General features: G+C 55.8%; 1 protein-coding gene across 1 annotated transcript in view; it reads right to left on the reverse strand.

Moving 5' to 3' along the window:
* The window catches only part of KMT2A (lysine methyltransferase 2A), a 40273-nt gene that overhangs the window by 18373 nt on the left and 6265 nt on the right, over positions 1-15635 (reverse strand). The window contains exons 2-12 of the mRNA XM_074162286.1: positions 11600-11669; positions 7909-10580; positions 6593-6770; positions 5943-6177; positions 4987-5051; positions 4347-4712; positions 3702-3775; positions 2981-3109; positions 2126-2239; positions 907-1053; positions 619-714 (exon numbers count right to left, since the gene is read on the reverse strand). Of these exons, the coding sequence (XP_074018387.1) occupies positions 619-714; positions 907-1053; positions 2126-2239; positions 2981-3109; positions 3702-3775; positions 4347-4712; positions 4987-5051; positions 5943-6177; positions 6593-6770; positions 7909-10580; positions 11600-11669 (4146 nt within the window). The remainder of the gene's footprint in view (positions 1-618; positions 715-906; positions 1054-2125; positions 2240-2980; positions 3110-3701; positions 3776-4346; positions 4713-4986; positions 5052-5942; positions 6178-6592; positions 6771-7908; positions 10581-11599; positions 11670-15635) is intronic.

Here is a 15635-nt window from a genome sequence, read left to right on the forward strand (position 1 = left end):
ATATGACAGAATAAAGAGTTTCAGACACCAAGACTTTCACTGAAAAGAAAAGAGCTCCCTCCCTTTATGGAAAGACTGTGATAATGCAACAAGAAAAATATCAAAATAAATCACAGTGTAGTTTTTCTTCAAATTTGCATGAAAGAAAATACCCCCTTTCCCTTCACATAAACCAGCACGTGCAGCTGTGACATCTCTTCTGACCTGACACAAGGAATATAAGAACAGTTTTCCAGCTCTGAGGGTATTGTAGCAGAGAACACCTGAAGACCCTCAATACTGAATACTCTACAGGCAACGCCTTCACACTTGTTTAGATCAAAAACGCGAGAGAGACAAAACAGCGCATGAAGTTTGTTAACGAGGGAAACGTTCCCATTACAAAGAGCTCCTTCCGTGTCCTAGGACTACGGTCAGGAGAATTACTAAAAGAGGTGTGATCTCTCTAAAACCTGCTTGTTGAGAACCTCAGCAACAACCCCCTCACCATATGTCTCCAAACGCACCTTCCGAGGCGACAGATACCCTGCCCTCAAAGTCCTGGCAATGGCCCCGGAGCTCAGCCATTCCCCTCACCCAACCTGCCAACTCCCCAACACAGAAATCACAGTCCCTCACCCAAACTTTCTTCTTCTTGGTGGGTTTGGTGGGGTAGTTGGGGCCCAGGCACTCGGGGTGATAGCTGTTTCGGCACTTGTTACACTCCAGCAGCTGCTGTGAGAACGAGGGAAAAACATTGGGAACACAGAGTCCCTCCAAGGGAGGCAAAATCCCACAGGTTTTTGGTTTGTCTTGGCTCAGGGTAAGAGGAGGAAGAAGCCGCCCCAAGAGGCTTCTCTCCAGCACAGCGGAGCCCCCGCTGGCTGGGCTGCGGAGGGAGGGGGGTCCCGGGGGGGCTGAGGGTACCTTGGTGGCCTGGTGCTGCCTCCCACAGACATGGCAGAACTTGCAGCGGCGGCAGCACCAGTTCTCCAGCTGGTCCTCCAGCGGCCGCTCGCTCTCCTCCAGGCAGAACTTGTGGAAGGGCTCGCAGCAGACCTGGCAATACACGAACTGCGGGGGGAGAGGGGGGGCTTAGCGGGGCAGAAGCTTCTCCCAAGTCCCACAGCAGCCCCTGCGCTCCCCATCCCGCTTTACACCAACAGAATGAGGATCTGACACGTTTTAGGGGGGCACTGTGAGTGCTCTAGGTAATCCAGTACATGCTCCTCTACTCAGAGGGGGGGCTGGCACCCCTTATCTGAGTGTCCTGAGCCCATGGGGCTCCTCAGCATCTCCCTCCCTGGCTGGGACACGGCCCAGCCACAGCGGGAGGACTTGGTGCAGCAGGAGGGGACCCACGGGGCAAAGGGAGACAAATCTCCCTCCATCCGTCCGGCTCCGGTGGCCCGTGGGAAACCTCTTCCCATTCCTACGTGTCCCCTACGAGGCTGGTCATGCCAGAAAAGGTGTCTCCTCGGGGCAGGGACACTGCCGGCTCACAGGGACAGAACGGCCTGTCCCCTGGAGCACTGTGACCGAGGAGAGGAGGGCTGTGGGCCCCACTGCACCCTCACAGCCCTCGGGGGAGCCCACATCCTCGTGCAGGACCTCACCCCTTTCCCCAGGTGTTGTTCTCCCGCCACAAGCCCTTCCTGGAGAGCCGTCCGGAGGCGCCCAGAAGGCACCGTCTGTGCCTGGAAATGCATCTAACACATCTCAAGCCCAAATCCAGCTGTTTCTGCAGCACCAGAACCTCCCCAGCCATGTTTCGGTGATGGCTCCAGCTCTTGGCAGGTACAGACATGCTGGGAGCTGCCTCAGCCCTGGGACACCATGGGGCAGCCTTTACTCCCTGGGAAAGGCAAGCAAAGCCCCTGCCCCACGTGGGATTCCCAGCGCAGGGGAGAAGCAGCTGCTCTCGAAGAGGCTGTTCTTTTTGTCTAACAGCTCAGCTCCAAAGCACCGCACACGTTCCCAAACTCATTTTAAATACCCTGCAGTTTAGTATCTTGGGGCTAATTTTAGCAAGGACAGATTTACAGGTGTTATTTTAATTTCTTCTGGGTTAAGGCTGTGCTATGATTTATGTACGCAGGAAGAGGGTGCTGTAAGTCAGCGAGGAGAGCAGAACACAAGGCTTTACCTCCACGTGTCCGCTGCTGGCACAGAGAAAACAGACCACCCTGGGAGTGATGGGGACGGAGGTGACGATGCCCAACCCCCCCATCTCCCAGACATTCTCCACTTCACAGTCCTCCTGAAAGCACAAAAGCAGAGGTCACCAGGCAGAAAAGGGCAACAAACACCAGAACACACAGGGGCTGCTGCTCCGCACACTCCCGAACCGCGGCCACTCCGGGTGCTGCACGAGAGCAGGCACTGGGACAGCCCCAGCACTGCGCTCGCCCCCTGCTACGGAACCGGGCAGGGCTCTCTGGGGCTGCGGAGCTGCCACTGACAGTGAGACTGCGGAAGAGTTAGACCCCAGATTTGTATCAAACACTGATGAGATCTCACTATAGTCTCCGGCATCAACACTTAGAGATGGACTGGAAAATTCTTAGGAAAATATTGATTTTTATTATTTCAACACTGGTTGTTCATAAAAGTACATGATTTTCTCAGTTGAAAACCCCAGATACACCCAAAGTGTGGTGAATCCCAATGTACTAACGTTCTCCCCAGATCTTGTTGGCTCAAGTGCTGGGAAGGTTTTATAGTTCCATCTTAATGGAAAAATTCTTCATAAACCTCACATTCTTGCTCATCCTCACACACTGAGAGTTAAGGTTTTAAAGCTTTAAGTGTCTCTTCGTCCCGTACTCTAATTACAAGAGAAAAAAAGCAGAAGCAGCTTCTAAAGACCAAGCGAGTGACTCTGGGAGGGCTCCTGTGCGCGGCTCTCTCTGCGGGGCACCAGAGACCCCACCTCCCGCGCTCTCGGGCTCCAGCCCTATGGCCAGGAACCACCCAACGCTCAAACCGCTTTGCTCTCTACCTTGAAATCCACCCGGATCCTGTGCACTCCGTCCGGAGGAGGCTTCTGCTTGGAGCCGCCGCCGTTGCTGAGGGTGCTGAGCAGGTTGAGGGTGCTGCTCTCGGGCTTGCTCACGGGAGGGGGCTTCTCCTGAGCGGGCAAAGGAGCCGTGTCAGCCCCGCATGGGGAAACTTCACCAGCAACTACAGCAATTCACATCCAAACCCCCAAACCGCCCCATGAGTGAGGAGTGAGTGAAAGCAGCCGCTCTGCACAGCGTTTCCAGAGGGCACTGCACACCCGGTGTCAGTTCTCTGTCCATTTGCTGCCCTTCCCTCTGCCATCGCACTGTTCTCTCCCCACAGCCTGGGCTTGGGTTGGCAGTGGGCAGCCCCGGGTGGAACTGGTCCCTGTGCCCTTCTCCCACATTTAAATAAGATATTGTTATTATTTTTTTTCCTACTGGAGTAGTTTCTGAGGCAAAGGCAGTTCCATATTTATGGCAAAGCTGCTAAATCCACCCCCACCCCACCACGAAGACAGCTGAGAGAAGGAGTTAACACCTGAACCCAATCCCAGGCAGGTGCCAGGCCCTTGGTACCCAGGTTCTGCCCAGATAAAATCCAACATCTGTGAGCACAAACCCCCACCTGCCCAAGGGTTCAATAACACAGTTCTGCTTTCCAGACAGAGAGAGAAGCCCAGGCCCTTGAAAGGCACTGACCGCACAAACAGAACTCACCTTTTCTTTTGGTTTCTGTTTCACAGGGAAGGTTGGACGGGGAGCAATTTTTTTGGGTTTGCTTTGTTCTGGGCCTGGGAAAGGGGGAAAAACTGTGAGTATTTCAAGTGACTGAGGGCCGCCTGCGGAGAAGAGAAGGGACAGCAGTCGGCGGGGTAAGGCCTGATGGATTTCAGCCCAGAATTTCTCCACCCTCTTCCTCCCTCCTGGAGGCACGGCGAGGGCTCTGCTCTGGGAAAAGCCTGGTGGGTTCTGGGGCAGAACCACCGGGCGCCGGGGCTGCCCCATCGGTGGCTGCGCGTGTGCTCTCTGCCACGTGCAACAGCAGGATGCGCTTTGTACCAACAGCTCATTCCCTGCGTGTGTCACAGCCAGAGTGAGACATCCAACAGGGTCCTCAACACTGAAACCAGACGTCAAGACAGCCATGGCGACTACAGATCCCAGAAGAGGTGACCCCCACCCCAGTACACACCCCAGTTCAGTGAAAGGGAAGCCTGTTCTATGCAAAATTTCCGAAATAATCTGCTGTGACGTCACCAGCTCATAAAGCATCTATCGGTTCTAAAACCCATCAGCTCTTAGTGGTGGCAATATCGCTACTGAACACGACTCAAACACGCTGAGATGAAGAGCCCCGTTTACCTGTTTCTGGCTGGGGAGTGGGCTTCTTCTTCGGCTCCGAGGCGGGCAGTTTGGGCGCTTCTTTTTTGAGGGGTGCAGAGCTGGGCGGTTGCGGTGGTGGTGGCGGCAGCGGCTGGGACTTCCCCGTTTTCCTGGTGGCGGGAACAGGGAGCGGTTTGGGCTCCAGCGCGGGGCCGGGGGGCATCCCATCCTCCTGCTTCTCCTCGGGGGGCCGGCGCGGGGGCTCGCTGCTGCGCTTCACGGCACCCTCCTCCCTCGGCACGGCGGGCGGGGGGGCTTGTTTCTGTCCCGAGTCCAGCTGGTTCTTCCCAGAGTGGCTTTCCTTCTTCTCGTTCGTCTTCGACTTCTTCTCTTTCTTTTTGGCAGCTGGGAAGAAGAAGCGTCAATGAAGCAATGGTGTGACTTCTGGTGATTTATCACCAGGAGAGGGACACTGTGATGGCAGAATGTTGTCATTCTGTCGTACCAAGGAAAAATGGTACTCAAGAAACCAAAAGCATGTTGTCGGTGCACATGGGCTCCCGCTGACATGTGGCTGCACCTAGAGCTCGATGTGGCCACCATGACAGCACAAAGAGCAAGATTTAAGCAATGAAAAGGTCTCTCTCGTGCCAGACCCGAGCCCAGCCTCGGAGCCTACCTTTAGCTTGCTTCTGGAGATAGGCTTTGGAAGGCATCCACTGCAGATTCTGACACTTCCTCATTCTAGAAAGAAAGAGCATGTGAAATCAGAAGGGAAACGCAGGCAGTAAGAGGGCACTCTGTAAATCCTCAGCAGGGACAACTGAGAAACCCGTTATCAACACACCTTTTCCAAGGGATCTTTTCTTCCCCTGTCCCTTCTTCAGAGACACGTGAAAGAAACCTCTGATTTTCCCCTCTATTTCCGTTTTGGTTTCCCACACTCCCAACTCCCAACAGCGACGTTTTATGAACAGCCCCCACACCCCAACCAGCCTTATTGTTGCCGCTTCAGCACCGGCCTCTCCAGGGAGACTGGCTACTCTGGTACAGTCCACTTAATGCAGGAATTAAAAAAGCCCAGGGCTCAGGCTAAGTGGTGTGTGTAAAGAATGAGAGGGAAAATCAGGGCAGAGCAGTGCTTCTCAGTGACACCCAACACCCCTCAGCGCTGTGCCAGCGTTGTCCAACTGGGGACAATAAACCAGAATCACAGGATTGCCTGGGTTGGAAGGGACCTTCCAGATCATCGAGTCCAACCATCAACCTAACAAATGACAAACCACCCCAAAATCGTGTCCCTCAGCACCATGTCTGCCCTGCTTTTCAATCCCTCCAGGGATGGCGACTCCACCACTGCCCTGGGCAGCCTCTTCCAATGTTTTACAGCCCTTTTGGGGAAGGAATTGTTCCCAATATCCATCCTAACCCTCCCCTGGCACAACTTGAGGCCATTTCCTTTGGGAGAAGAGCTGGTAACGAGCACACCTTGAGTCAGGGTCTTGGCTCTTAAAGCAAACTGTTTACAAGCCCCTGCTGAGGTCCAGCCCCAGCCCAGGATAAACCCACTCAGAGCCTGCGTTGGGGGGTAAATCTGCTCGCCCCCCTGCCCCGCTGCCCCAGCCCCATGCTCACTTGCAGCACTGTTTCTTAATGTTGCGCCCGCCGAACTTGGGCTTGTCCAGGCAGTTGGTGCAGACGCCGCAGTCCTCGGGGACCTGGCAGCCCGAGCACTGCCCACAGCGCCGCGAGCGCCGCCCCTTCTTCACCGGCGGCTCCTGCTGCGCCTTGTTCCTAGTCACCGGCTTTATCGGCTTGATGGGGGGGGCCAGTGGTTCTGCCTCTTCTGAGCCCGCAATCGATGACTTATCTACCGAAAAAAGATTTCTAACGTGAATCCACTCATCTCAGAGAATGCTTCAGCAGCATCTGAGTTGCTAAAGGAATTTATACCCCAAAGAGTGGATTTTCATGCCTGGAACACCAGGCTCTCCATCGGCAGAGCCACACAAGGGGTGGTGTGAGCACATGTGCACACACACATGTACACACACACATATGTGCGCACTCACGTGTGCATGCTCCCCTCAGCAGAGCAGAAGTTTAGTGCCGAACACACGTTTATAACGATTACTGAGGGCTAAAAGGATTAACAGCCGTAAGGGAGAGCCCAGAGCCGTTTAACACACTTTCCCTCGTTAATCACTCCAGGTCCCCATCCTCAGCAGTCACCAACCGCCGACTCTGTGCCAATGCCCAGAGGGAACCCACAGCTCCCCCCTCACCGTCATTGCCCATGGAAGACAGAATCTTCTCCCGCTCCTCCCAGGGTAAGGCACTCAGCGTGGGCATGTCATCGGGGAACACGGCTCGCTTGCGGCCCAGCGCCACCGCTGCTCGCCGGCAGACGTGCTTGATGCGCGGGCCTCGCACCGACGCCTCCGACGAGTCACTCTCCTGGCCCTGCAGGTCAGAACAGCACAACAGACACAATTCCTGAGTGAGGTGACAAAGGGAGCCTTGAAAACACCTCACGGAAACCTCTAAACAACCTAAAAAGAGTTAAACTATATCTAGGCTGGCACTTTGTAAGAATTGGGATAAAAATAAAGACTCTCAGCCTTCTGAGCCTCAGTTATCCAGGAGAGGATAAACTCGAAGGAACAAGAGGCTTTACCCGTTTGGAATTACAGGGTATGTTTCTACCTGCTGCTGGGAAGCAAACTGCCTGGGTCACCCCAGGGCACCGACAGCACCAGGACCAGAGTCGACTGGAATTAGACAAAAATTTGGTGCCCCCTGGTCCAGCAGAAGCCAGAGGAAACAAAGCTGTTTGACAGCCATGGAGCTGCTGGCCTTTAAGGTGAGGGGCTAAAAGAAATGTAGCCTTTTAGTGCAATTTTCCACGTTTCCACCATAGGACTCTGAACTATCTCCTCCCAAAAGAACTCTCTCAGAGGTCAGTGTGAGGGCTGGGCTGCAGCGACACCAGGCACACAGAAGTAGGTGCTTGTTCACCTCTGGGACAACAGCGTGGGAGCTGGGGAGCAAGGATAGGGAAAGTTTAACTGAGGTGTGTTTCCCCCACCTTCCTGGCAGGACAGGGGAGCGGGGAGAGGGACCAGGAAAGCGGAAGGAAGCAGACCCCGATCAGGGGCAAAATCCCAATGGATTTTACGCCCGTCCATCAGTGACAGATGGTCCCCGTGCACAGTGACAGAGGGGCCAGGCCAGCTTTACCCTCCCAGGGCAGCTCCACGCTCAGAAACACCGAGGCCAAGAATGACTCCTGCCCTTTGCCGGAGCCACACTTTGCAGAGGGAGTGCCGCTGCTCCCGCTGACCCCTCTGCTCCCATGGATGCAGAGGAACCCAGTAGCAGCTGAGATCTAAAATTGCACACAGCCCCCCTGAGGTGACAGCCCCCCCTCTCCCCCAGCTTCTCCCAGGGCTTCTCCTGCTCGGATCATTGCCAGTGGCTGCTCAGCTCCGCACTGTAATGCTTCATGCTCAGGGTACGAAAGCACCTGGTGACCCCCAGGGCAAGTTCCAGACAAGACACACACCAGCAACACAACCTGAACGTGGCCAGTGGAAAATACCTGGGCTTTCGGCTGGTCTGCTTGTTTGAGGGACTTGCTCTTCTCGATCTTGTAGAGCTGGGCTTTGGCCTTCTTGAGGAGACTGGCCACCCTCTTGTCAGTCATGGGCAGTTTGTCGGCCTGCGCCAGCATGGAGCTGATGGAGGAGGCGGAATGTTTCACGGTGCTGGAGGAGGGGGCAGAGAGGCGCAAGGCTTTGTCCTTCTCCAGCGCGGGCGCCGTGGGGCTGAGCTCCAGCTCCGACTTGTCCAGCCCCCCGCGGCCCTTCTTGGAGGGTTTGGCTTTGACGGCTGCCGGGTCGGCCAGCGCAGCAGCGGAAACCTCTGCCGCCGGATCCGTGGCCATGGACTTCTTCCGCCCGGCGGGCTTTTTGGCAGACGACGATGCTGCAACGTCTTCGCTGACAACTTTTTCTTTGGGCATTTTACCTACAGGGAACAAAGTGGAGCCGCTCTGGATTTCCGAGCCTTTCCTCCTCTTCTCTTTCCTTGACTCCCGCTTGTTCTCCTTTTCTCTCTCTCGGTCCTTCTCTCTGCTCTTGTCCTTCTCCAGGCTCTTGTCAGCCTCTTTGTCTTTGGAGAGATCCTCTGCCACCCGCTCCTTGTTTCTGCCTCGCTCAGTCTGGGGGCTGGACGTGAACCAGGGGAAGAGGGGAGTGGGGCTGCCGGAGGAGAAGGGCTCTGCCTGAGCACTGCTCTGCTTCCTTGGCCTCTGGCTCCTCTCTGCCGACTCCCCAGGCTGCGCCAGGGAATGGGAAGGGAAGGTGAAAGTGGAATTTAAGGCACTAGTGGCAAGAGAACTGACAGAGATGCTAGTGAGTGAGGAGGAGACAGAGGACTGCGGGGTGAGGGCTGTCAGGTCCGAGCTGCTGAGCCTCCCACTCCTCGTCCTCATGGAGTGCGAGGGAGACCTGGGTTCCGAGCGGATGGGGCTGAACACCCTCCTCTTCCTCTTACGGGAGGAGACCCCAGCTGCTGAGGTGCCCGCAGCGCTTCGCCCCACAGCGGACGGCAGGGTGACGGACTCGAAGATGCGGGAGTGGGCCTCGCTGGGGGTGAACCTGGGCGCCCGCAGCAGCGGGCTGCGCTTGTGCACGTCGAACCTGGAGCCAGAGTGCAGGGAGAAGAGCCGCGCCGGCGCTGCAGCTCCTGGTGCCGAGAAGCCGGAGGCGAAGCCCACGTCCTCCGGGGTGAGCGGCGGGGGCCTGAAGTTATCAAAGATGGGTTTGCGGATGAGCCCCTCTTTGGCGTACTTGGCTGAGGAGAAGTACTGCGGCTCTGCCCGGGAATGCTTCAGGGAGGTCCAGCGGAAGGTGGGCTCCCGCAGGATGGACTTGCGTTTCTCCTGCATGGGTGCAGCGGAGGCCGGGAGGAAGGGGGAGGCCAGCGGGATGGTGGGGGGCATGAGCCAGGGGGTATGGTCCGAGATGCCGGACGCGGGCTGCAGCGGCGGTGGGGGGGTCAGCAGGGGAGGAGGGGGGGAGGAGGAGGAGGGCTGCTGCGGCGGCACGCTCGGCAGGGCCGACAGCTTCTTAGCCGTCCTCTGCCCAAAGCTGCGCTCCGTTATGGAAAACCTTCTGTTGCGCCGGTCGCCGGCATCGTTCTCGGGGGACTGGGGAACGGGCAGCGGTGCGTGAACTTCGGGGGTGTTGCTGCGTTCCTCGGAGAGCGCCTGCATCTCCTCGGAAGCCTGGGAGTCGGAGGAGGTATCCACACTGGGGCTGCTGGAGCGCGAGGAGTCAGAGGACATCTGGGAGGAGTGCTGGGAGGCAGCGCTGGACTTCTCACTGGAGCCGCAGGAGGTGGCGCTGAACCTGCTGTTCGGGGTGGATTCCAGTCTGGATATTTTGATGGGAGGATCGTAGTCCTCATCCTCAATGAACCGTTTAGGAGTTTTGATAATCCGGGAGGAGATGGCGCTCACGACCGGCATGATGAACTGCCGGATGTTCTTGAGCTGGGTTCTCCCCTTCCTGCCCTGCAGTTTGGCCGCTTCTTTCTCGATCTTTTTCTGCGCCCCCTTTTTAGCCCGCTGCAGCAGCTGCTTGGCAATGGCAGCATCCGTCCTCTTGGTGGAAGGTATGATCCGAACGGGCTTGATCCTGCGTGGGCTCTGCCTGACTGCGGCCTTCTCCTCCTTGCTGAGCGGCGGTGTGCCGTCCTTCTCTTTGCGCACCCGCTGGGGCTTCTCCAGCTGCGAGTTCATGACTAAGGCGGAGGAAGGCTTCACGCGCTCAGAGGAGGGCGGCCTCCCTCTCCTGCGCACCATCTGAACACTCTTCCTCCCGATCTGAAGTTTCGCCCCAGACTTAAATTTGGACTTCAGGGGGGAGAGCTTACTAGTTCTTAATTTCTTGATTTTAGTTGCTTGCTGAAATGTAGTGGATGGTGACCTCTTGATTTTCTTCAGACTCTCTCTTTCTTCTTTACTGCCCTTCTGGCCGTCCGAGGTGTCCTTTACTTGCGAGAGTTTGAACTTCACACTGGTGAGTGTCGGGGGCCTCCCTCGCCTCTTCTCCCCACTCTTCAGCTCTTTCTTCTTCACCTTCTCCATGGATGTGGTCTCAGACTTGCTGGAGGGGGAGCACACGGACGAGGAGTCTGAGAGCACAGCTGAGCTCCGGTCAGAGCTGCTCCGGGGCCTCCCGCGAGGCTTCCGCGGGCTGGATTTAACTGGGGGGAGCAGAGAACACATACGTGAAACGTCTCCCAGTGTTGGGTCAGCACTACCCAGGTCACCCAAGTAGTCACCCAGCATCACTCACACCGCCCGGGCACATTCCCAAGACATTCCAGGTAATCAACAAATAAAACCACAGTTTGATCAATAGATGTAGAGTTCCCTCCCAACAAACCTCCCAGTACGAAGCAGATCATTTTTTGAAAACCACAAGGCTTTTCACACCAGCTACATGTGCAATGGCACAAACCCACGATCAACCTGATGCTGAGTGGGTAAATAACTCTGAAGGCACATGCCACCTTCCAAACACAGCAAAAGATGTTGGGTTTTGTGTTTTAAGCAGATCACAGGTAGCTGAGAGGAAAAACCCAGTCCTCCTGCAATACCACCCACCTGGCCTGCGGAGGGACAGGCCAGTAAGCCCAGCAAACCCAGCTACTCCCCGTCTAGGTCCCCCTGAGCTGTGACAAGGCTCCACATCCCTCCCGGAACCCCCCTGGCCAGGGGACAGTGGTGATGGGCAGAGGGGTGCGCTGAGAGCCTTTACTGACCAGGACCCTGGCCACAGCTGAGCTCACTCACTGCCCCGTGGGGATCAGGCCCTACAGCTCCAAAGCTGGAAACGCAACAGCTGAGCTACAGTTTCTCCTCAGAGGTTGAGATTTGGAGTGTTTCCAAAAATGCGAAGGTTCCAGTTATGGGTGATAATGAGTCTATTGGAAGATCCTGAAATATTCAAACCAGTCTTAGATCCTTACTATTCCAATAAGTGCCTCTGCAAAACGCTAACGTGAGGTTTCAAATCCCAGGTTCATCACTGTAACTCTTTTACTCAAACTTTCCCTGTTCCCTAACAGATCGGGAGTGAACTGCCCCAAACTGAGTGGAATCCAAGGAGCAGGGTGGCCTTTACAGTGGATGAGGTTTGATTGAACAAACAGGAGGGACAGGGCAAAATGGTCACCAAGGAAGAAAGAGAGTCAACGTCCACCCTGCGAGTGGGACGTACCTGTGGGGGAGCGCGTGGGACTTCGTACTTTGACTTCTTCATCTGAACCAAAACCTAGGAACTGTTCATCCTGCAAAGAGAAAGCGGGTGGGGAATTGAAGATGTGGACATTCACATGAGAATGACCTTGGCTATGATCAAAGCGTGGAAGGGTTCTAGAGGATGGTCCCTCTAACACACTGGTTTGTTCTTCCAGCCAGCGATTGCTGCCAAGGGAAGAGAACTTGTGCACGGAGATGTGAAGCAGCTACAGTTACAGGATGATCAGACAGAGTGATGGGGAAACAAAAGACACGTGTGTGCAGAAACAAACCCCTAATGCACAAAACCCGCTGCTCGTACCCAACCACAGAGCTCTAGTTTTACAAACTGCTATTGAAACCCCCCGAAACCACGCTCCAGCAGGAGAAGCGCTTCCATTTCAGACCAACTTCCTCCAAGCTCACGCAGAAGCCTCTCTGGGTGAGCAGAAGCACCCGAGGTCCACAATTCTGCCTCCACCAAGGCCTCAGAGTTCGCACCCACCACCATGCACCCACCTCTGAGCCTGGCCAAGGACCAAGTCACAGCACAGTAACAGTGCTGAGGGTGGCAGAGTCACCCCCAGCTGCGGGCACTGCCCCTGCACCCCAAGAGCCACAGGGAACCCACTGTCGCACTGAACACCACAAACACCACAGACCAGCGTGGTGGCGGCACCAGCTTCCTCTTGGGGTCACCAAAGCGTGTCCCCTCTCCTGCGGCGCCCAGCAGAGCCACCACCACCACCAAGTCCTCCTTCTGAGGGACCCGTGCTCACTGTCACACCGTAAGGAACGATGGCATCAGCAGCCCTGGAGGTAACATCATAGAATGGCAAGGACAACCTTCTTGAAAATGGACCAAAAGATGGGTTTGTTGTTGGGTTGTTTTATTTATTTTTTTTTAATTCACATTAGACTGTCTTCAGGAGAGATGAGAACCTGCCTTTCCCCCGACAGAGGGATGACATTAATGGCGCCCTGTGCACATGAAGGCAGGTTTTCCAGGGAATCTGCAGAACCTTCAATCCTATTTGTCTGCCACCAAAACAAGTGACACATCTTTGTTCTTACCTTCTGCCTAGGGCAGTGGTTGAGGCACCAACCCGGGAGGTATTCAAAAGGCAGGTTGACATAGCACTTAGTGACATGGGTTAGTGACGGGTTTTATCAGGGTTAGGTTGATGGTTGGACCAGATGATCTGAAAGGTCCCTTCCAACCCACCCAGACAATTCTATGATTCTACAGTTCTATGTTCCAGGTTTCCCAGCCCGATTTTCCCTCAGGTCTTTCTGTTCTCCAGCCTTAACTTTCCCCCGCGATGGCAATTGTTGCTTGTTTCTAGCAACCGCCATGGGCCATGCTGGGAGCAGGACAGGACCTGGGCCCGTTCTGTAGCGATGGAGCCTGCACGGAACCCTGGCGAGAGGCGGCACCACGAGAACGGAGTCCTGAAGTCCCAAAGGCGCCGCACTGACTGGGAGAAGGTGATCTGTGCATGGAATAACCCCGTTTCCCCATGCAGCTCAGGCCTGATAAAAGACTCACTCAGAACAGCACCTTTTTTCCACCTTGTGCTTTCTACGTGAAATCTCCGATTCATCTGCCCACAGGACAGGCCAGGAAGAAAGTCCTGGCTACTGAAACTAGTTACAGAAACTAAACCCCACGCACCGAGACCTGCACCTGCAGGAAAACCATGATGTGACAAAAAGCAGCGGGGATTAAGGCAAACCGTTTCTCTGAACAGTTGTGCTTGGTACCTGTTGGATGAGCCTCAGTGCTGGACGACATGAGCAGAATAAACGCGCTGACCATGCAGCTGGTCATGCTCCCAACACAAACAACGCTCCAGTGAGTGGGACACGACGCGCAGAGGCTGAGGCTGCGGTTCACACCCACTGACAGCACATACACCCGCACGGTGATGGGAGAGGAGGGTCCTGCCCTTCCTCACGCCCCACCGCCCGTCTGCTCTCTGCAGTTCCACCAGCGACGCCGAGAGAACCGGGAAAAGCAACGATAAAGCAATGGAAAAGGAAGAAAAATTAGCCCCAAAGGCATTGTTTCTACCTGAGGAACCTTGCACCCGGCAGATGCTTTCCTGGAAGGGGAAAGCTCCCACTTCTCAGCCTCAATCGTCCAGCAACGAAGCCGGAGCGAGAGGTGGCCACTGCCCACAGGTGGGCTGTGCGGATGCACACACCGCTGTGCCACATGGCCAGGGACAGACCCGGGCTGAAACTGTCCAAACGTGGAGAATGCCAGCAGGAAAATAACGGGTTTGGAATTGCAGAGAGAACAGCTGCTGCCCCCGTGCAATTCCCTCCTTCTGAGCCTCCCAAAACACAGACCTCCGGCATTTCAAACACAGAACCACGTGTGTGCGCTGGGTACGGAGACAGGGCAAGTAACAGGGACACATCCCCCCCCCCGGACACGGAGCCTGCCGTGAGCAGAAGGCTCCTATGGTGGGTACAGCCCCTCGTAGCGGGGCTGAGCAGAGCCAGCAGCAATTTCTTTCCATGGAACAGTTCATTTCCAAGTCTCCAGCCCTCATTAAGCAGCTCCCCAGCTCGTTAGCTGGCAGAAAAGGCTCTGAGCAGGGGCAGCCGCCGGCTGTGCCCCCTGAGCCCCAGGGCTGCAGCCCGGCCAAGGCAGAGCCCCCCCAGTGGTGCCAGCACTGCGCTCCGGGGACCGGTCGCCTTCCCAACACAGCACTGGAAACATCAACCAACCAACCTCATTCATCTCAGGAAGAGCAGCTGACCCAGAAGCTGACTGACCAGGTGAGCTGGACTCCGTCCCTGCCCAGAACGGCAACTTCAGGGTGATCCACACCAAAACCAGCCACTGGCGCCCCACTTACAGGGGTGTGAATTCTCACTGTTGGCCAGTGCCTGCCAAGCTCCTCCCGGCTGACACCGGAGCTGGGAAGGGGCCGACTGTGCCATCAGACCTCAGGAACAGAGAACAAGCACTTAAAGCTGTGACCTGATGTTAGGCCCTGGTCCGATTGTTGGTCTGGGAGTGGTTCGCAATGATTCCAAGGCACCGGAGAACCCACCGCGCGGCTCCAGCCACCCCTCGCCTCTTGGGGCTTTCTGTGAAAACAAAGGGATGTGCAACTTCCTCTGGAACCGACGTTATTTCTACCCCCTCCGTTACCTTCCTTTCCCCGTGGGACACCTTCCTTCTGGCTTCAGCCCGATACCCTGGGAATGACCATTTTTCCCTCCTTTCCTCCCAAGCAGTCACCAGCAGCGGCCATGGGAACAAGGCTCTGCACAAAATCATCCCTTTGGCTTCATTCACAACCACAGGCGGCACGACCCACATGCCACTCGTTTGCTGGGTGACACTCAGGGGCGCATCGGTGACCCCAAAGCAGGCACTCCCACCACCTGGGCAGGCAACTTGGCAGAGAAGATGGAGAAGGCCACCAAGTCCCAGCCCGCACTGGCCAGGCAGAGCCACCCCCTTGGCCGTGGCACCTCCTAATGCAGTTTGGCACAAATGAGGCAGGAAGAGCTTCCCTCCAGTCTCTCCCAAGTGACTACAAAGCACAACAGATGGAGAGTGATTAAAAACCATAACGATTTTGAACGTTACCTCATTTACCTGAGAAAGAATAATGGTACACGGAAAAGGTCAGGGGGGATGATGCATAAAAGGAAGAGGGAAGACTTGTCTCGGTGCAAGGCATGAAGCCCAACAGGTGGGCGAGGGGCCGCCTCCCCATGGAGCAGCTTCCCTGAACATCTCCCCCACACCCCCACCCCATCTCGGCTGGTTTCAGCCCAGAGCCGGAAGCAGACGGGAGAAGTTTTTCCTGAGGGAACCCGGCTCCTGCGAGGACAGCAAAGCTGCAAAGAGCAAATCTCTACTACAACGTCCTTGGGCAAAACTACTTTTCACAGTATTTCTGACTAAAGATCTTGGAGGAAAATCCCCCTTCCAATGAGGAACTATTCCGGAGGTACCACCTGACATCCCCATCTCTGTCTGAGGAACA

This window comes from Numenius arquata, chromosome 22 (assembly GCF_964106895.1).
Source record: "Numenius arquata chromosome 22, bNumArq3.hap1.1, whole genome shotgun sequence".
Lineage (NCBI taxonomy): Eukaryota > Metazoa > Chordata > Aves > Charadriiformes > Scolopacidae > Numenius > Numenius arquata.